We start from the raw sequence: 21554 nt of genomic DNA, 5'->3' as shown, positions 1-21554 counted from the left end.
CCTTCTGAAGTTATTGAAGATTAGGTGGTATAGCTATAATATACTCCATATGGTTTACAACCTAAAGCAGGTGTGGTTAAAGTAATGGAGAACTCCTCATAGTAAGATGCCTTTGAACAATTGTATTGTTAGAAGATTTATAGGGAGCCTGACTTCATTGCAGTGATGAGTTTCACAGGGTGAGATTTTGCAGAAAGGGTAGAGGAGGAAGGGTACAAAAAGTTCTTTTGACTTGTGGTTGATTGTATTGGCCAGTGATATTCTGTCATAGTTAGTCAATTATAGTTATCTACAGTGATAATATACAGATGAAGGGAATGCTTAGTACTCTTTTTTTAATCATTGTATGTATCTTTGATTCTTTTTCAATCAGGGCAAGAAGGAATCCTGAACAATTTAGTCTATCTCTTTGCCTTCAAGGTGAATTATACTTGTAAAACTCTATGTTGATACTTGTATTAATATTGCCTGTGTTTTAGAATTACTGTTGTATTTCTGGGACAGGTTCTAATCTCAGTGGATGAGCATATCCTTTTTATCTTGAGTTGGATATGATTTACTGGGCTATGAAATATGATATTATAGGGCAGGGATTACTGATTTTTTTTTAAACCTTTGTGTATCTTTTCATAAGTTGAACACTTAGTCTAAAGTGCTTTGTCATATATCCTAGTGACTTAATTTCGTGGGAAATCAAAAGAGCCTTTTTGTTGTCTCAAAGTAGCCAGTTCTTGCATAAATTCATTAAAAAGTCTTCAGAACTTGTGTCTGTGTAGACATATACCAGAGCATGTAGGTTTCAAGATTTTATTTTTAACCTTAAAAGCTTGCATATTGATTATATATTTTATAGTATAAAATATAAAACTTTAGAGGGGGAAAGAAACTCTGCTAAAAAATATTTTAAAAAACATAATCAGCTCTTTTCAGAGAGGTGGGGATGATAAATCCTGAAATTTGCCATCTTAGAGTAAATCTCAGGATTGCATGAAAAGATTTTGAGCAAGTAGCTGAGAGTCCTAAACCTTTATAGAATTTATAATTGAATACTGTATTCTTGCTTTGATGACAAGAAATGCTTTTTCAAATTTACATTACTTTTTTTAAAGATAAAAGATTTAGAAGTTATAACTATGAAATTGAGCAATCTTTATCATAATTTCATATAGATACAGCTGTTTCCTTAGAGGTAAACATGATAAAGGCGTTTTCATCCTCTAGTTGGAAGGAAGTGGTTTGGGCAGTTGAAGTGTGCATTCTAACTGCTTTTTTTTTTTATCCTTGCAGCATAATAGCACTGATTTTAAACTACATCTATTCCTATTTAATAATGATCAGATGAAGGAAATGATCATAACTCCCTAATAATTTTATTTTTATATAAGTTTTCTTAGATCAGCTATTGTACTGCATTATTAGCTATACAATACCAGAATTATGATTTGTCTTTGGACATTTATTTAAAAAAAATCATTTCAGAGTTTGGTTATTCAGCTAGCTTACTCTATAGTGTTTGGCAACATTTTCCTTCCCTGCCCTTATCCCTCTCATAAACTGTATTCTAAATAGTGATGATATAATTAGGGAAAGTGTTACGAATACTTTGGAAGACATTTAAAAACAATAACATGCATTGCTACTATTACTATTGTTATAAATATGCATGATGTGGTTCTGTAAAAGTACAGAGATCAATATCTGGACCCTTTATTTGTTTACTCTTGTGTAAGAAGCTAGGTTCAGTGTGGTGGTTGATTTTTAATTTCAATTTTAGAAAATGTAGTAAAACATAACATTATTCTGTGTTGGTATAATTGACTCAAATTTTTTTGACCATAAATTGAACTTATTTTTTCTTTGTTATTAGATCTTTAAGATGTAAATGTGTTGAATTGCCACAAATGGTTGATTACTATCTTCTTTGAATAAACTTGGATTTAGAAACCCTAGAGAAATGTCAAATGGTTCAATCTAAATTTATAGAAGTTAGATTATATAGCAGGATTAGTTTAGGGACTAATCCATTTAAAATGAAGCTTTATTTTTATCAGAATAAACTTTATTTTCCTAAATTTATATAACTGAATATGAAGCTTTACAAGCAATATAAAATGACAGTTGAATCCTTGTTAGAATAGATTTAAGCTCCTGAAACTTAAAAGCAGTTGTATGACATTGGTATAATAGGCTATCTTTGATAGAACTGACTGCATTTTTTACTGAAATTGTAGACTTGTTAAGGAACACTGGTCACCTACATTCAGTCAGCTCTCTTGATATCTTTAGCCAGCTTCCAAGCTTTTCATCCAGAGAGTTACCGGACAGCCATGCAAACTTAATTGAAAGTGTTTGCAAAACATTAATCGGATTCAGCCTTGAGGCACCAAGGTAGGTAGACTGACATTTCAGAATGTATTTTTAGGTTCAGAGTAATTTTATTTATTTTGATGCTAGAATTCTGCTTTAATCACTTCTTGGAAATTGGAGCAAATAATAGAAAGTTCACTTATCACTGTTACTTTTCTAACACACTGGATAATAATGATTTTTGCTAGATATTATTAAATACGTAAGAGTTCAAAGTCTCAATAGGTTAAGGTGGACAGGATTCTAGAGAAGACCTGTATAAACCAGTCACTGGATTAGTGAGTTGGCAATTTTCCTTAGTGTATAAATTATTTGTGCGTTGCCATAAATCTTGTCATCAGAATTAGTTTTAATAAAAAATAAAATTAGGATGCTTTTTTTGTTTGGTCTCCTTTTAGCAAATGATAATACCACAACTTTGATTTTTACTTATAGTTTTATTATTGAATATCTATTCTTTTTTACTTTGATCAGTGTTGTTTTGAGAGTTGACGTTGATAAAGTAGAGCCTTGGATTTCTTGCTTTGTAATTTATCAGTGTATTGGGCACAGATGGTCTTAGTTAGTCACTGCCTTCAATTAAATGACTTTTGAGATTGACCCACACATTAGCTTTGTACATTAGTTTTCCACTCAGGATATTGTTTTATTACTTGAAAGGTTATGAAGTCTTGAATGTGTTGTTTCTTCTTAAGGGTCTCCTAAAGGCCTTATGAAAATCCCCAGTGCTTTTCTTTCTAGGTTCCTCCTCAGCAATTTCTTATTCTTTAAGGAGGAGGGAACCCCATTCTAGATAATCAAGGACTAGGAGAATAGTTTTGTTTTTTTTTAATGGTGATGGTAGGGGTGGGGAGTTGGACAGGGAATTCAAACTTCTGAGTTTTTTAAAGTGTGTTATTTTGCTGACCTAATTTTAGGCACAAAATGATTTCAGTTCATTGTAGCTCTTAAAATTATGTGTGTTGGATAAATTTGAAAAATATATAGGTAATCAGCTACCAGTCATAGATATTTGTGTTTGTATACTTTTACATGTTTACATTTAATAAATTATAAGCAACTGAGCTTACATTTTGCAAGTAAATGAGAAGCCATAAAATTTTGAAAACAGAAGAAATTATGATCATCAATGTAAATCACATTTATTATGTTATTTGGACTTTGTGGTTTATTGTCCAGTGCACAGGGTTCACAGAAGTATTTGTGTGTAGGGTTTTACGGGCAAGAAATTTGCTAAAATAAATTGAATCCAAATCATAAGAGAATCCTTGTTTATTTTTCTGGATAGTACTGATCACCATCTAAGTACATTACATATTTTGCTTATTTATATTTTGCCTTTTGGTCTTCTGTTTCCATTTTAATGCAAACTATGAAGGCAGGGATTTTTGTCCATTTTGCTCATTGTTGTAGCTCTAGCATCTAAAGTAGTGCGTAGCACATAATAGACATGAAATTTTTGTTAAAAGTTGGAATGTACAACTCAAATGCAGTATCATTTTGACCAGTATTTTCTGCAGTTTTCTTTGCATTTCTGAATGTTTGCCATTTTTTTCTTTGTATCTTTAATTGAAGTGTATATTGATAGTGCTGATTCTTATAAAAGGTTGTATCTGATTTATTTGTATCGATTGCTGAAAATCTCTACTTTTGAGAATTTTTAGGGATTCTAAAAGTTGAATCAAGACTTTTTTCTCTTCAATTATGTTGTGCTTTATGTTTTCATATAATTTAAAATCCTCAAGTAGTATTGTTTCTTCAAGAGCTTTTATGTATTTATTTTAACTTAATAAATCCTCAGAGAATGTTTTTCCTTCACCTGAGTTTACCCTCTGTATACTATATACAGTTTTTGTGTAGTTGAAAACACTTGTTATTCTGTAGTACTTTCGAAGAGTGTATACCTGAGTCTTGAAACTCTGTTATCAATAAAATTCCAGTTGTTAAGGCCAGGCAACAAATATGTCATTACAATTCTGTATAGCTGTTAATCCTTCATGATATTTCATGTGATAACCTGTGTATATCGTCCCCAAGAAAATAATTTGTCATTGAGGGTAGACTTTTGCTTTACCGTTGATATATTATAACTCTGGATTATTTGGGAATGAGAATCCATTTGGCACACAGGCCTATGTCCAGTTGAGAGTGTAGGAAGGAGCCCAGGAGGGCTCACCTCCCCAACAGGGCTCAGTAGGAACTGCCAGAATAGTAATAGGGTGAGTTGGGTAAGTGTTACAGCCTTTGTGCCCCTGGTCCAACATCAAATAGACCTGGTTTATTTCCCTTACTACTCACCACCATGCAGTCTGCTAATTGTTGAGGTGAGTACATCTTAGGTCCCTTCTGTACTCGAATTATCTTTCCTTACCCCCCTCAGAGAAATGACTGGAGGTTTTTCTTTACACTGCGATTAAAGTTGTTTGTGACTTTCTAGCTGCTTCTCCTATTATGCCATTTAATCAATAATTGACTGAATCCTTCATTATCTTTTCCCTTCCTGTTTCAGAGCTTTTACAAAAAGAAACTAGCAAGCACATTTTTTTTAACCACAAATATTGATGATTTTGTACTTATTTTAGGCTTGCTGCAAGACAGTTTTTTATTCTTCACATTCAAATTCCTTTATACATTTTATCTTATTTATTCCTTTATACATTTAGTAGATGTTTTTGTTTTTCATCAGGCAACATTTTATCTGCAGGTGAAGCAATTGAAAGTTTTAAAAAAATATGTTCTTTTAATAGTTGCATATTGGCCGGGCGCGGTGGCTCACGTCTGTAATCCCAGCTCTCTGGGAGGCCGAGGCCGGCGGATTGTTTGAGCTCAAGAGTTCGAAACCAGCCTGAGCAAGAGCGAGACCCCGTCTCTACTAAAATTAGAAAGAAATTAATTGGACAACTAAAAATATATAGAAAAAATTAGCTGGGCATGGTGGTGCATGCCGGTAGTCCCAGCTACTCCAGAGGCTGAGGCAGGAGGATCGCTTGAGCCCAGGAGTTTGAGGTTGCTGTGAGCTAGAATGACGCCACGGCACTCTAGCCCGGGCAACACAGTGAGACTCTGTCTCAAAAAAAAAAAAAAAAATTAATAGGTGCATATTTTGTGGCTCTTAATTAGGATAATTTTATTAAAACAGAAAACAGAAAGATTTCTAAATGGAAAATAAAATGCTGGAACAAGCGATTTCCAATTCCTTAATTAAGTGTTTTTCTCTCTTAAGGAATGATTTTTAACGTCTTTGTAGGATATGCAAGGATGTGACAGGAACATTTGACAGTTTGTATTGTAAATCATGCTTTTTTGCTGTGATTTGCTCAAAGTTCATCTCACCACTTCACTGAGAACAGTAGAGGAATGTGTTAGCCTAATGGCTCAATTGTTTTTATACTGTTAGCTCTATAGTACAAATAAAAGTAGAGGTACTATAAAAAGTATATGTTTTAAAAATGGCATTATTTTAAAACTAAACACAAATAGCTGTCTAGGCACTTGAGCTTAACTCTTTAATAGTTATTTAGTGGGAAATTAGCAGATTATCTATGATTAATATTTATGAAGGTATGTCAGATTAGCTATAATACTATTTAGTAATCTGAATTCAAGAAAATTAGAATGCCTACTTTTTGATAAATAGAATAATGATTGTGAATATGGACTTAGGTTTAATCCCTGTTTCACTGTTTATTTGTGTGTTGGGGAGCAAATGACTTGACCTCTTTGAGACTCAGTTTCCTGCTTATAGAATTGGAAAGAATATCACCTTCCTCGCAGGATACATTAAATGAAATGATAAATACACAGTGTCTGGGTACATATTAATGTTATTCATGTTATATCATATAGTCTTACTATATAGTTTATGTGAATACATGATATGTTTTGTTAAAAATTACTTTATTACAGTTTCTCTCTGGGTTACTCAGTTTTAATTGCATGTTAATATATATTTTTGATGTATTTGCCTTCATCTTTCCTAAACCTTTGAGGGAGGAACACTTACTTTCTATAATTTCGGTAACAGGAATGAATACTATTGCTACTATCCATCTCACTCCTGCTTTGGGACACAGCTTCTAGCTCAAAAATCAGAAAGAGGAAAACCATAGTCAAAAGGCTCAAATAAGCCTTTTCTTATAAAGTAGTGACCTAAATGCTTATCGTTCTCATATTTGAAAGCTTTACTTGACTACTTGTCTTTAGTAAAAGAATTATATAGCTGATAATGTAGTTTTATATAACAAAGTTTGTATTGCATGGATTTTAGAATTCATATTGGGATAGAAGTAAATTCAAGTAGCAATATATGAATACTATACTACAAATACTTTATTAACAAAATCTTTTTAATAAAAAATGATAGTGCCTTAAACCACCCTTGTTCTTTGTCAATCCATAATCACCAGCCGCAACAATTTTCAACTTCTTTAGCTTTTACTCTGGTATGTATTTCCAAATAATAAGCTTCTATGGCTCTTTCTCAATTTATGACTTTTAGCTATAACTTAATTTTTTCTTGTTATGGTAAGTGAGGATTTATAAGCTTTGGTTAGACAATATTAATTGTATATATGGGTAGGTAAAACATCGTTTACTCCTCAGTCAAGTAGTGCACTATAATAATATTTTCTTTTTAGGATGACTATTTTTCTTGAAGTTAATAATTGGCTTTGCTCAGTTTTCTTTGTGTGAATCAGCAGTTCTTCCTCTATGCACCTATGCGATATCTCTTAGTATAGCTGAGTGTGGTGGCATGTACCTGTAGTCTACCTGAGAGGCTGAGGTGGGAGAGTTGCTTGAGCACAGGAGTTCAAGATCAGCTTGGGCAACATAGTGAGATCCCGTCTCTAAAAAGAAGAAACGATAAAAAATCTCTCTGTAGTATTTTCTACAAGGACACATTCGTGAGATAATCTGTCAGGTCCATTCCCCGCCCCGCCCACCTGGGAATTTCTTAGTGTCTTTCCTGTGTTCAATTTCCTGTATTCTGGATTCCACATCTATTTTGGTTTATTCTCTTGTTTTGGAGGAGATACACTCCAGTAGCTTTCTTGAAAAAAGGTGGATTGGAGGTAATTTTTTTCCTGAAATCTTACACAGTTAAGTGTATTTTTAATTTATACCATAATGATGAATAATAGTGTCATTGGCTATAGAATTCTACATTCAAAGTCATTTGCCTTACAATTTTGAAGGCTTTTCACTTTTTAGATGTCAGTGTTGCTGTTGAGAAGTTTAATGCCAGTCTGTTTATCTCTGAATCTTATATCCTTGGTATTATGAATTTCACTTTGATGTGCCTTGTTGAAGGTCTTTTAATTTATTAGACTGGACACTTGGTGAACCTTTTAAATCTGGCAACTTATGGCCTTTAGTTCTGGGAAATTTTTTGGTATTATTTCTCGGTTATTCCTCCTTGGTCTCTCACCATCATTTTCTTTATCTCAGTTTCTGTAATATGTCTCCCTGGATTGATCCACTAATTTTCTCATCTTTCCTATTTTCTACTTTTTTGTCTTTTCACTCTTTTTTGTAGAGTTCCTCAACATTGTCTTTCTAAACTTATGTTGAATTTTTATTTCTTCTGTCATTTTAAATTTCTTATTCTCTGAATATTTACCCCCAGCATCCTATTCTTGTTCCATATTTCTTTTCTCTCTGAGTTGGTTAGTTAGTTAGTTTTCTAATTTTTGTTGTTTTCTCTGGTTCCCTTTATTGTCTATTTTTCTGAGTTTCTTTTTAGTTTTAATTTTTGTTTTTCGTGTTAGAGGCTTGCTTCAGTTGTATCTTAAATATTGTCCATTCATGTATAATAGCGAGGCACTAAAACGTTGACTGGAAGCATTGTGTATGTGGACTGAGTTAGTCAACTGCTTGGCTTCGCTGTACACCAAGGTTTCTCAACCTTGGCACTGCTGATATTTTGGACCTGATAATTCTTTGTTGTGGGGGCTGTTCTGTGCATCATAGGATATTTAGCTGCATCTCTACCCACTAGCTACCATTACACTCTCCCTTCCCTGGTCATGAAAATAAAATCTCTTGGCATTGCCAAATGTCTCCTGAGGGGAAGCTTACTCTTGTTTTAGAACTACTGCTGTAGACCCATTGTCTTGAACTGGGCTATTTCACTGGAGGCTCTGTAATGCCAATATCTATAGGACTCTTCTGCAGTCCAGCCTCTAGAATGGAAACTTTTAATTCCTTCTACTTGAGATATTAAGCCTGGCTGCTGGGTTTCTGGGAGCCTAGCAGAATATGGGGGCTGGTGGTTTTCATTTACATTAGTTGATGGCTCCTCATCCTTGCTCTTGGCCTGTATTTGTGTTCAGTTTGTCTGGAGATTAAACCTATTTTCTGAGACAGTGTAGAGAGGGATAGTGATTAACACTGTATGGGATGGAAGGAAGAATCCTACAGGAGGGTCTGTTTCTTTTATATGCTTTCAGCTGTTCCTCCTGTTTTTAGTTCTGCATAACCATGCCTATATTCCAAGGTACCTGGTACTTTGAGTTCCTGTCGGGGGGTGTGTGTGGGTGTGTGTATGTATTCTATAGTGAGAATAGGTTGCTTGTTGTTGGAATCCCCATTTGTAGGTAGTTAGACTTCGGCTTTCTTTGATCTGCTAAGTTAATTACTATTCGTCCATTTGTTTGCCATCTTTCCAAAACTTTCTGACTTATCTAGTATGCTGTTATTTTCTTTCTTTTTGTTCTTCCTGGGGTGTATAGTCTTATATTTTACTGACATTGCACTATGTTTTAGAGTAGCAATGAAGATAAACAGGTGTGTTAAACCCAGAAGTAATATTAAACAATCTAATTCCAAAAACTAATTTATATTTTTACATGTTTTCTTCCTTTTTGCAAGAGAAACTCAAATGAGGATCATAGGAATAAAAATAGAAAAGATTTTTTTTTTTAAGGTTTTCAGTTGGGCCCTATCCTATCCTTAATCATCAGATATATATTTTTAAGATTTTCTATTAGCTTACTTTATCTTAGTATGAGTCAAATGATTGCAGGACTAGAGGGGACAAAGTATATATGAATGACTATCAGAGTAGCTGAGCCAATATTTGCTACTGTTAATAGCAAAAGGGCTTCTTAGTTTTTTAGCATTTTATACCAAAAGGGCTTCTTAGTTTTTTAACATTTTATACTTCTTATGCTCTTTGAGAAAGTTATAGCTCTGGTACTTATTTTTTGTGTTAGAGGTAAAAATATTCTAGTTTTTAAAATCAACTATCCAATTCACAAGCCACATATATGTCTATTTAGATTAAAATTAATTATAATGAAATAAAATTAAAATTCAGTTCCTCAGTTGTACTAACCACATTTCAAGTGCTCAGTAGCCACATGTGAACACTGACTAGCTATGATATAGTGCCGCTCTAAAGCCTTCCCAGGTTAACATAATTTATATTGCATTGATAATTTCATATGTGTTGTGTAGTACCTGAGAGGCTTAGCAAGCTTACCAAAAAGGTGAATATGTTCAGCCATCACAGTTGTCACGTGCCAGCTCAGTTCCTATTTAAAGCTTCAAGTTGTGGGAAGAACTTTCCTCATATGGATTAAAATTGTGATAACTAATGTTTTTTGTTTGACTTCTCTGACTTTACTTTTAATTGTTTCTTTCCCCCCAGACAGTGCAATGCTTGCTAGACAGTGGTGCTGATATTAACAGGCCAAATGTATCAGGAGCCACTCCATTGTACTTTGCTTGCAGGTATGGTATTGTATATTTCCAGATGCTCCCATTAAAGAATGTCGTATATACACTGTATTTCCAGACACAAACACTTCTGTGTAATTTCTAAAGCTCTTGTTTTCCCACAAATACTGTGCTCTCTTTTAAGATGAAATACAGCATTATGGTTCTGTTACTTAACTTCATGAAGAAAAGTATTTTCTGTTATATTTAATTGTCAGTGTGTTTATGCTATAGGTGAGAACTTTTGATTTACTTTGTTATTTCAATTTTAGACTAATTACTTATTAACAAAAGACAAATCAATAATCCACTAATTCCCATAGTTCACTTTACTGAGTAACTAGGGTAGTTCCAGTGGGATAAGCTGTTGAAGTATGTCTTTGGTCCAGAGCCATGTCTTTGCTTTCTCTGTGTCTATAACGTAAAACAAGATCTTGAATCAGTCTTTTTAGATATTAAATTATACATGAAGTTATTTTTGTACTTCTGTCTTGGTTCATTTTCTTGAAGTGTACATTTTGTTCACTTATTCATATAATTTGCGAACATTAAGTTAGCACTCACTGTGTGCCATGCATTGTTACAGGCATTAGTGATACAGTAATAAAGAAACCCCAGTCCCTAAGGAGGTCACAATGTAATAATTATACACATGCAGTCACGCTCACACCCTTACATATATACACATACGTGTTATATGTTATGTAAATGTAGTTTGCATTTCACAAAACGCTATAGTGATTCTTCTCTTTTGATTTAAATTATATGAATTATATTTATTTAGGCTCTTATGTACAGATATAGAGCTCTCTAGAAAGCTCCTTTTTTTCTTCTTTTTTCTGGCTTTATATCATTTTTTTTGGAAGTTTGTTTTATACTGAAAGACCTGCTTTTCTTCTTGTTTAGCTTCTTGTTGGAGTCTCTGATGTTACTTTGATCAGACCAATTCATGTAATCTGTTGAACAACCTTGTATTAGAATACAAGTAGTTTTGACTTCTAGATCTTATCTGAATCCAGCCATTTTCTGACATTATCCTTAGGATTTGGTTCCTTGGCTAGAAAACCAATTCCTTCCATAGTGTCCTGAATTTATGAATACTATCATCGTTTGATTCCCTGAAATCATATCCTATCTTGAGGGGTTATCTTTAAATCAGACCTTTCTTTGAAGCTCCAGAATTGAATGTCTATCTGTCTGATTGACATCATCACTTAGAAGTATCATAGAGTCCTCAGATATTAACATGTCTAAAATACAGCTTCAAATTTTCTTCATCAAACCTTTCTCATTTAAATCGATGGAACCCTTATCCTCCGAATTGTTTAAACTAGAAGCCAGATCATTATTTTTTATTTCTCTATCTCTGAACTTGGAATTTATTAGTAAGTTATATAAATTCCACCTTCAGAAGATGTTCTGAATCTTTATTTCTCTCCAACTCCCTGAAACTACCTTGAAGTTTTTACCTTTCGCCTAGAGTACTGCAGTATTCCCTCAGCTGGTCTCCTTGATTCCTAGGCTGTTGCTTCCCTACAGTCTGTTCTTTTGTTAGCAGTCAAAGTGATCTTTTAAAAAAAAAAGAATCAGCTTTTGTCACTGCGCGTTTAAACCCCATATTTAAAACTTTTCAGTGTCTCTTTGTTGCATTTCAAATACAATCCAAATTCTGCCCTGGCCTGTGAGACCCGCATGGTCACTGTGCTTTAGCCACATTGATTATCTCTGAGTTCCCTAAATGTAACCAACTCTTTCCAGCAGGCTTTTCCACATGATGTTTGTTTTGCCTGAAATACTCTTCCTTAGGTTTTTTACATAGCTGACTCCTTTTTATTCTTCATGTTACTGCTTTTTAGGAAGGCAATTCCTGACCAGTCAAAGTAGACTTGTCCCCAAATTTTCTATCAGAGCATCACAGTCATTTCCTTCATAGCACTTTATATTTTGTAATTGTTTATTTACTTGATTATAGTCTGTTTCCCTGCTAATGACTAAAAGCTCAGTGAAAGCGAAAGTTGTTTATTTTTTTATTGTCCAATGTGTAGTACAGTGTTTTGTACTTAGATGTCTAGTAAATGTTTTTGAATGAATGAGTTACCATGAAAAATATCTTATACGAAACAAATGCCATTTATACTAATTTAAAAAATATAGGTTTGTTAGTATTGTACAGAACTGGGATATTCCTATAGTTAGTCTGAGCATAGGGATATGGTAAAAGGATATTTTAGAAGTACTTTCTGCTAGTACTATATTACTATCATTTAGTTTTCATCTAGCAAACATTACATCTCTGAACAAAGATGGTTAAGCAAGTCTGTGATGAGATGTAAAGCCAGAAAGTTAGTTCATCATTGTAGAAAGATGATAGATATAGAATGTGGTTCATCTGCCGGCAGATTTTTAATTGTACTTGTGATATCTAGATATAGGTATAAATTAAAAATATAAGTTATTCCAAATATGTTGTCTCTGATAAAAGGGAAAGGAAAACGGGAAATAGAACAAGTTAACCCCTATAGATAAATTATAGGGTTCTAAGATAAAAGGCTAAACTGAATATGTCTTTATTGATGGAGAAATATTGTTAGATATATCATCATACTTTATTTGAATTTTGCAGTTAAATTTAGATGGTATTGAGATATAGGGGAAACAGCCTAGGTTTTAGAGGCAGGGTTCAAGTCCCAACATCAAAGCTGTGGAAATTTAATCAAGTTTCTTGACCTCTGAAGCTTTCTTTCTTTCTTTGTGAAATGGCAATGCTGATATCTCCCTAGTGAGAATTAAATGAGATGGCTTATGTAAAGCAGCCTGCAGAGTATGTGGCACTTAGTAGTTGGTAAGTGCTCACTAAGCTCTAGCACACTTGCGTTCTCCCCAGTGAGCATAAAGTTGTATTGTCCTCATTTCTTTATTCTACAGGGTTTTCTTTTTAGAAATATGGTTCTCGTATTATGCAGATTTTTTCTTTGTATTGCTTCTTTTCTAATTTTGAGCACTGTTTAATAATGTAGTGCTTTTGTGAGCAGGTCATTTTCAGACTGATTTTGACCTAAAATTATGACAGAAAGTATTTTCCAGCCATTTTTCTTCTCTTGGTACTTTGGACATGATATTATAATTCATGTAACTCATGAACTCATGCTTTTTGTCATGTAAAAAAAGGCACACATTGATTTTTTTTTCCCCTGCCATCTTTATGCACCTTTGTTTTCAGGTCTTTCATATGGCTGCTACAAATACTTCAAATCCGTAAATTATTAGATTGGTTTTATATTCAGTCATAATGCTCCCCGTTTTCTAAACTGGGTTCTTCAAATAAAGGTTTGGATGTATAATGATTTTCAGGTATTTTCTGTAGTATCTGTAGATAACTTTTATTCTATTAGGAAAACCAAGGGTTTAGCTGGGGTTGTGCAAGTTAACTAGTGAGATGTTTATGGAGTTTTTAGAGATTTCTAATAGAGTCAGAAAGGGCTAAGATTCAGAACATGAATTTGTAGCTACTGCCGAGCAACTCCTTTCAGTTAGAGAACTCCACATCAAGGTGCTGTGTAAACAGTCCTTAAACTCAAAATTGCCAACTTTTAGAGTAGGAAAAGACTTTTAGAAAATATGGTCTGTTTCATAAGCAATTTCAAAAAATATTACAACTGTATGTATTATATATATATAAAATACTTTGCCCAAGTTCTCAAATTCATAAGGCTGAAAGAGCCCAAAGTTAGGAGGCTGAAAGTGTTTGAGAAATTATTTCTAAGTGCTTTAGAAGCCACTACAAGTTTCTTGTTAGTTAAGTCTTTGCCAATGTCTTAGTTTCCATAAAATACACTGTCATTTTCTTGAAGAGAGTATTACCACAATCAATATAAAAATAGCTTCAATTATAAAGAATGATTATTGAGTAAATTTTTACAGTTATTTGAACTGAAAAATCTTTTATGCAGCACTCTAAGTCTGAAATAGGATAGTTTTAATCTGTTGCAGTGTTATAGATGAGGTACTTAAGGCCCTAATTGCATTATGCATACTTTGTATGTTATTAGCTATCATTTCTTGCTTTTAATCGATTTTTGAAATGAAATGTCATCTGATCATAAGTGAGGTTTCCATGTAGTTTTAGAGATTACTCCAGCTTTCTAAAAATGTTGTATTGGTATTCTTTTTATTCATTTTTTACTATAGTAATTATTATCATTTTTTTACTATAGTACAAAATTATTTTGAGGCTTTTTTACATCCCATATATGGAACAGTGTCCCACTTGTACATGGTGATCTTGTCTACGCATTTGTGTGATCCCCATTGTATTGTTCTCATAGCACGTATCCTCATGTGTACTCTTTTGAATACTAAATTATTTACTCTTAGAGGGCATAAAGCACAGAGGGCAAACTCCATGTTTATATATCTTGGTGGAAAAGCATGATAAAGATGAAGGATTCTAGAGTCAGACTGATCTGGGTACAAATTCTGCTCTGCCATGTAACTGATAGTCTTGAGCTGCTCCATTATACTCTTAAGCTATGGTTTTCTCAACTGAAAAATTGGGTGAATACCATTAAAAGAAAAATCTTTAGACAAATTCAATTTAACAGTTTATTTACACAAAGAATGATTCATGAATTAGACAGCACTCAGAATGAGAAGAGGTTCAGAGAGCTCTGCCCAGCAATGTGTGAGCAGCGAGCTTTTATAGGCCAAATATGGAAGCAAAGTAGAGAAATCACCTGACTGGCTGTACAGCTATGTATGTGTTTGCATTATTTGCAAATGATGTGATGGGGCATTTGCCTTATTTGGTCATCATATGATGAGTTGGCTGTCTCTGATTGGCTGAAACTGGATATTTGTTGCAGAAAATATACTCCTAATTAGGTTTCCATTTGTTTACTTACTAAGTTAGGTTGCAGTTTGTTACAGAGGAACTCAAAAGTACAAAGACATCCTCAGGCTAATGACCCTGCTTACTTAATTTAAGAATACTCATTTTATAAACGTCAGGATTAAGTCAGATTTTGGACAAAGAACTGAGCATGATGCTTGTCATGTGGTAGATCCTAAATAAATTGTGCTTCAGGTCTCCTCTTGTTTTCTATAATGCATTGTTTTTATTTGTCAAATGAATGTTATCTAAAGTTAAAGCCTATAATGTAGTTCATTGACTGTATTGAGTACATGTTATAAACCAACTACCATGCTTGGTGCTATGGAACAAATCTGTCAAGAAGTTTATAATTCAATTGGAAAGATTGGGCACATGGATATTAAATAACTGTAAAAGAGATATCATTAAAATTGAATGGAATAGCTTTATTAAATGGATTTCTTAGAACCCTGGCTACTAGCAGAGATATCATTCTCTCCCTAAATAAATTAAGCTCAAATTAGGTACTTTTCACTTGGCGTTTACTTTTAGGCATGAGAAAGAATAGAACAGTATAAATTATAAAGTAATCACCATTAGCTATAATGTACAATATCTTGACCAACACTCCCAGCTTAATCACAAATAATACTTGATGATAATCACAAATAATACTTCACACTAGTAAAGCATTACTGTAGCTTTCAGAGGGATTGCTGATTTACTTGATTTTTTGATTTCCTGCTTTTTTTTTTTCCTGGAGTAAATTAGATATTGTTCTTAAGTTAGTTCTGGCCTATTGCTATTTGTATTAAGGAAGGTAATCATTATAACAAAGTATCAGGATTGCTTTTCGGCCTTTTAGCTAAGATCAAGTGTCATGTATCAGGAGAGTGATATACCTGCAATAACTGACGTAGGATATTCTGGCACTAGATTCATATTAAGACTCCATTTTATTTTTTAACTGTTTAATTCCAATTGGCTATAAATTATTCTTCATACAGTGCCATTTTGTGAAAGAGAGTGAATAGTGTTTTGTTTGTTTTTATAAGTTCTTGAGAAATCTGTGTAGTCTTTCTCTTTGTGAAATGACATTCCTTCTTGGATATTGTTATTGTGGGAAGAGTATTGGTCTAGAAGCCCAGAGGTCTGAGTTCTGTTTCCACCAGTGTTTTGATTACTTGCTTTTCTCATCTACAAAATAAAGTTTTTGGTTAGATGCTCTTCCAGATTGTATGCCTCCTTGGACATTTCTTGAAATGAGCCTTAAACTTTAATGTCCCTCCCTGGATTGTAAATTTATTTTTTATTCCCTTTATCTAGGATCAAATGAGCTCATTAAATAATGAGACCTAGATTGTAGTGGTTACTACCCCCAAAGTAGCTTGGTCCTAGCTGAAAGAGCGGTTACTAATTTCACTTCTATAGAGAATGAAGCACATGGATAGGAGAGTTGTTTGTTCTAGGCCAGACTGAATAGTTGTCAGCAGAAGCCAAACTGAGTGGGTTGATAAAATGAAGGTTGAAAGCCAGATAGTATTTTTTGTCAATAACCTTGTCTCGTGTTCCTCCCAACAATTCTCTTACTTTGACACTTTTCTTTTCTCCTTCCTTCCTTCCTTCCTTCTTTTTTTTTTTTTTTTTTTAAGAAAGTATTACAGTGCCGTAAAATGTATTCTTGTTTTGAGTATTGAGGTTCTTTTACATTAAGAAGTCTAGAGACTTGGATATGTATGGTAGGAAGGTCAGGCTAGAGTTGAGAAAGAGATTAGGAAGTGAGTGAAAGGAAAAAATAAAGCAGAAGCCTGAGTAGTTGTTACTTATCCCAAAATATTGTGACTTATTGTAGGTAATGTGACCCAAGTTCAGTTCCAAGATTTAATAGGTCACTTTCTTATCCACATACTGAAAGTATGACTGAACACTGAGAAAAGTTTTCCTGATTGCTGAGGATGTAGTTCAGATCTTCCTTTCTTAATTTTTTAAATTGTTAATCTTCTACTGATTCATACTAACCATCCATAATTCATAGAGAAAGACTTTAAATTAGAAAGATTATATTTTTAATTTGTTTCTATTTCTATGCAGTCATGGTCAGAGAGATACAGCACAGATTCTTCTATTACGAGGAGCCAAATATTTGCCAGATAAAAATGGAGTAACCCCTCTGGATTTATGTGTACAGGTATTTTTTAAATACATATTCTGAGCCCTTTATAATGGAAACTGAGAATGGTAAAATCATTTTTTTTCAATGAAAGGGTGGATGCAAAAATTTTTATTCTGCGAATAATATGACCTTTAAAGGGACTTTATTTTTAAACCTGAATAATTTTAAGTGTTGTTTTTAGGGTGGATATGGAGAGACTTGTGAAGTATTAATTCAATATCACCCCAGGCTTTTCCAGACTATTATTCAAATGACACAGAATGAAGACCTCCGAGAAAACATGGTAATGTAATTTTGCAAGTGGCTTATAAATGAACAAACTTAATTCATGTCTAGCATATACGACATTTTACAAATGTGCTTAGTAAGTCCATTTATTATTACACATATTTTAATAATTTAAATTTGCTTGTCTGCATTATAGGGTAAGTATGAGTTATATAATAATAAACTTTGTGCTAATATTTGGCCCTATGAATCTTCTGTGCTCTGGGTCTTTGATCACTTCTTTTTTTTTTTCCGAGACAGACTCTCACTGTTGCCTGGGCTAGAGTGCTATGGTGTCAGCCTAGCTCACAGCAACCTCAAACTCCTGGGCTCAAGCAATCCTTCTGCCTCAGCCTACCTAGTAGCTGGGACTACAGGCATGCGCCACCATGCCCGACTAATTTTTTCTATATATTTTTAGTTGTCCAACTGATTTCTTTCTATTTTTAGTAGAGACAGGGTCTTACTCTTGCTCAGGCTGGTCTCGAACTCCCAGCTCAAATGATCGTCCCGCCTCGGCCTCCCAGAATGCTAGGATTACAGGCGTGAGCCACTGCGCCATACCCTGATTGCTCCTTAATATAACTAGAGTATTCCCCATGGGAAGAGAAAAAGAATCTTGGAATCAATATCTTGTTATGATTGGTAATCACTAGTTTACTGAGCTTTGTATTTATAATAGCTCTATGGTTAGAAAAATTGCAGAGTTTAAAATTCTCAATTTTAGAAGTTTGGAATTAAATTTCCATAAATATACTGGGTGATTTTTTTTTTTATCCTATCTACATTTTTTGTTTTTTACTGGGTGATTTTGAGTAAAGATTTTAATTCATGTTTTCTCTATATTAGCTTTTAAATTTATGCAAGGCAAAATAACTCTAAAGGACTTCATTTCAGCTAATTGGCTTCAAGATACTTATTAAACTAATAGGTACTTCATTTCTGGATAAAATTTAATGGATTATTATGTAATTGCATTTTTTTATTTGTAAAAAATTTAGTTACGGCAAGTTCTAGAACATTTATCTCAGCAAAGTGAAAGCCAGTACCTGAAGATTCTAACAAGCCTGGCTGAAGTTGCTACAACAAATGGTCATAAACTGCTTAGGTAAGTGTTTCAAAATAAAAGCAAATCAATAGGTAGCAGTATCTGTCAGCTTCATCTCCTAAATAGTTTATTCTGTGGGATGCCCTTTGTCAGTGGTAAGATGTTATAAAAATTTGCTGACTTATCGTGGTTTGTTTTGTTTAAAAGGACCAGAGTAATAAACTCTTATTAAAGAGACTTTAGTCTCTCTAAAGAGACTAAAAATAGAGCATACTTCAAATGAATTTCAGCATATGTGCCTAGAATTTTCTGAAATTTTATGAAAAGCTAATGTAATTACTTAGACAGTCACGTTAAGGAAATGGACATGAAGAAGAATCAAGAAAGTTCAGGAATCTTGATCACTTATTTATAAAACTAAGTACAAGTTACTGTTTAACCTTTCAGTATACCCTCATGACTCATTAAATTTTCTCTCTGAACTGTCCCCCTCAGTTCAGTTCTTTATTCTTTCCAAAAGATTCTCTGATTTTAATGGCTCATCGCTAAGTCCATGGAGTTCATGCTTTTATATTATTAATACTTGAATTTATACATATGGCATTTTCCTGCAGCTATACTTCTTTCTATGTGGTTAGCCACTCCAAGTAGAAATAAGCAGCCTTTGAGAAATGGTTAATGTATTGTTATTTTTTAGCTTACAAATTTGACCACCCTCTAATTTGGATGATTTCCCCTCTGTATTATTCTTTTTACTAATCACTTCTACTCTTAATACATTGATAGGTCATGATCTTCCCCCACCTCTGGTTGCGACTGAACTTTTCCTTCCAACACCATGCCACTTCTGTAAATCAGCTGCATTATCATTGTGTTAGCCTATGTTTAAGTCTTCTTTGGGACTTTTCATATACTTCAGAATGACATTCTGTACTATTTACTTAAAAGACCCTTTACTAGGTTCCTTATACTTCATGGTACCAAGATCACCTTCTTGTGTTCTTTTAACCGTTTAGTTTTTCTTTAGCAATTACACTCAATGTACCATTTGCCCATTTTAAAAATTCTATTTATGCCTTTGAGACTACTTTTAGACTCTATCTTCTAAGATTCATTGAATTCCAGCTTTCTATAATGCTTTGCTTTTATTTAGTCACTCCCGGTAATCCTTTTATTTGATGAAGCCTTTCTGAGATTCAGACATGCTAATTAAAAGCATGGGCTCTGGAGTCAGCCAGACTCAGACTTAAATCCAGACATCACCATTTACTGTGTGATCTTAGGAACTAACTTTTTGGAGTTTCCCTTCATCCTCCACCCATTCATCTAATATGTATTTTTGAGTGCCTGCTAGCAGTCCACTAAGCCATCTGTGCCTGCTGTCCACTAAGCCATGAATAAAACAGTCAAGGTCTCTCCCTGTGTTGAATTTACAGTCTAGTCAGGATTTTATTGGATTTTCATTCCATTTTTGTTTGAAAATGGTATTAAATATCTTAATGAATTGTGAGAATGAAATAAGGTGCCTTAAAATGCCAAGCAAAGTGTCTGGCACTTGGTAGAGATGATGATTATGTCAGTGGAAAATGGTGGAGATGATTATTTTAAATAACCTTATAATACCAATTAACCTGTTTTCTTATATTAGAAAACTTGTTTTTTCTTCTTAAATCTTTGTTCTGTTGTCTTCACTTTCATAGTAATCAGAAAGCATTTATGTTTTTACATATCTATTTTTTTTTTAAGTTTACCTTTATCACTTATTAAGCAGGTACTAAGCTATGGAACATTCAAATACATTATTTCATTTAAAACTTAACTTTGTGATTTAGATATTATCCGTATTTTACACTGAAAAAATTTGAAGCTAAATGATTTGCCAAGTTAGTAAATAAATCAGGATTCACATCCTCACTAATAAAGAGCAGATTCTGGGTTCCAATCTAGCTTCCCTATGTGACAACATGATTAGTGGAACAAGAGAAACAGGATAGGAGAAAGGAATCTATGGCCAAAAAGTTTTAAAACTACTCTGCTAAACTGTACTGTTTCACCACTTATGATGCTACCTTTTAAATGCTTTATAGAATCTGTTGTTATTGCCATTTTTGGCCTGTAAATATATCTTTTTTGGGTGGTGAGTATTGGTTATTAGTATTGTGTTAGAATTTATTTTACTGTTACCAATGTAAATTCTTAAGAGGATCTCAAATACAAATTATTTCCCCCAGTTGATTTATAAACATAAAAATAATGGTATTTTTGCAGATTGTCTCCCTTTTGTTTACTTGTGAATCATTTTATGTTTCTTAACCTACAATGTGGGGTAATTTTGGCCAACTATTTTAATAGAAATTTTCATTAAGAAAATAACTGATTCAAATATATATTAACTAGTGATGCTGAGATGTTATCCAGCATACTTTCGGAAAAATGGGCAACCTATTTTCTAACTGATTCTAAAGACAATAAACATTTTCTGAGAGTCCTTTTGCATATAATATTGTGTTTGTATTGAAATGAGCGTTATTTTCCTTTCTATGTATTTATGATTGAAGGTAAAGATAGTTATCAATGTGCAAATGAACAGAGAAATTACAGCTATCTGCTAAGTAAAACACTGAATAAGAGTATACTTTTACATAAACCAAAGATAAGTACATTGATAGGGCTTAGAGTTAGGAAACTCGATTTTTAAACTTTTATATTGAGATATGGGAGCTTTGGAGGAAATGATCATTTCACTATCACCCAGAGAAGGGTATGATGAAGTTTAAATTTTATGATCTTTTGTATAATACAAAAGAGATGTTTCACTGGTTGGAAAGTGAGAAAATGACATTTTTTAGATCAGTTGATTCAGCTTGGGAGAAGATTCAACTGGATAAAGTAATATAAAATTATTAGACACCTATTAATTGACGATGATATTTAGATTCCATTGTTTAAGAAAATGCTTTGTATCTTAAAGCAAGATAACTCATGAAATATTCCCTAGATCAGATATTTAAAACAAATATTTTTATATGTGGTAATTTTGTACAGGGAAATCAAATTCACTCTTTTCTCATGAAATTTGAGAGTCATTGTAGTTAACTTTTCCAAAAGGT

At 33.3% G+C, this 21554-nt stretch overlaps 1 protein-coding gene across 1 annotated transcript in view; it reads left to right on the top strand.

Moving 5' to 3' along the window:
* HACE1 (HECT domain and ankyrin repeat containing E3 ubiquitin protein ligase 1) overlaps positions 1-21554 on the top strand; it is an 86973-nt gene that overhangs the window by 16268 nt on the left and 49151 nt on the right. Inside the window, exons 4-7 of the mRNA XM_012651162.1 lie at positions 10019-10101; positions 17048-17144; positions 17311-17412; positions 18398-18504. Coding sequence (XP_012506616.1) covers positions 10019-10101; positions 17048-17144; positions 17311-17412; positions 18398-18504 — 389 coding nt within the window. The remainder of the gene's footprint in view (positions 1-10018; positions 10102-17047; positions 17145-17310; positions 17413-18397; positions 18505-21554) is intronic.

The sequence above is a fragment of the Propithecus coquereli genome, unplaced genomic scaffold (assembly GCF_000956105.1).
Source record: "Propithecus coquereli isolate 6110/MARCELLA unplaced genomic scaffold, Pcoq_1.0 Scaffold35, whole genome shotgun sequence".
Classification (NCBI taxonomy): domain Eukaryota; kingdom Metazoa; phylum Chordata; class Mammalia; order Primates; family Indriidae; genus Propithecus; species Propithecus coquereli.
This window is presented reverse-complemented; position numbering and strand designations above follow the sequence as displayed.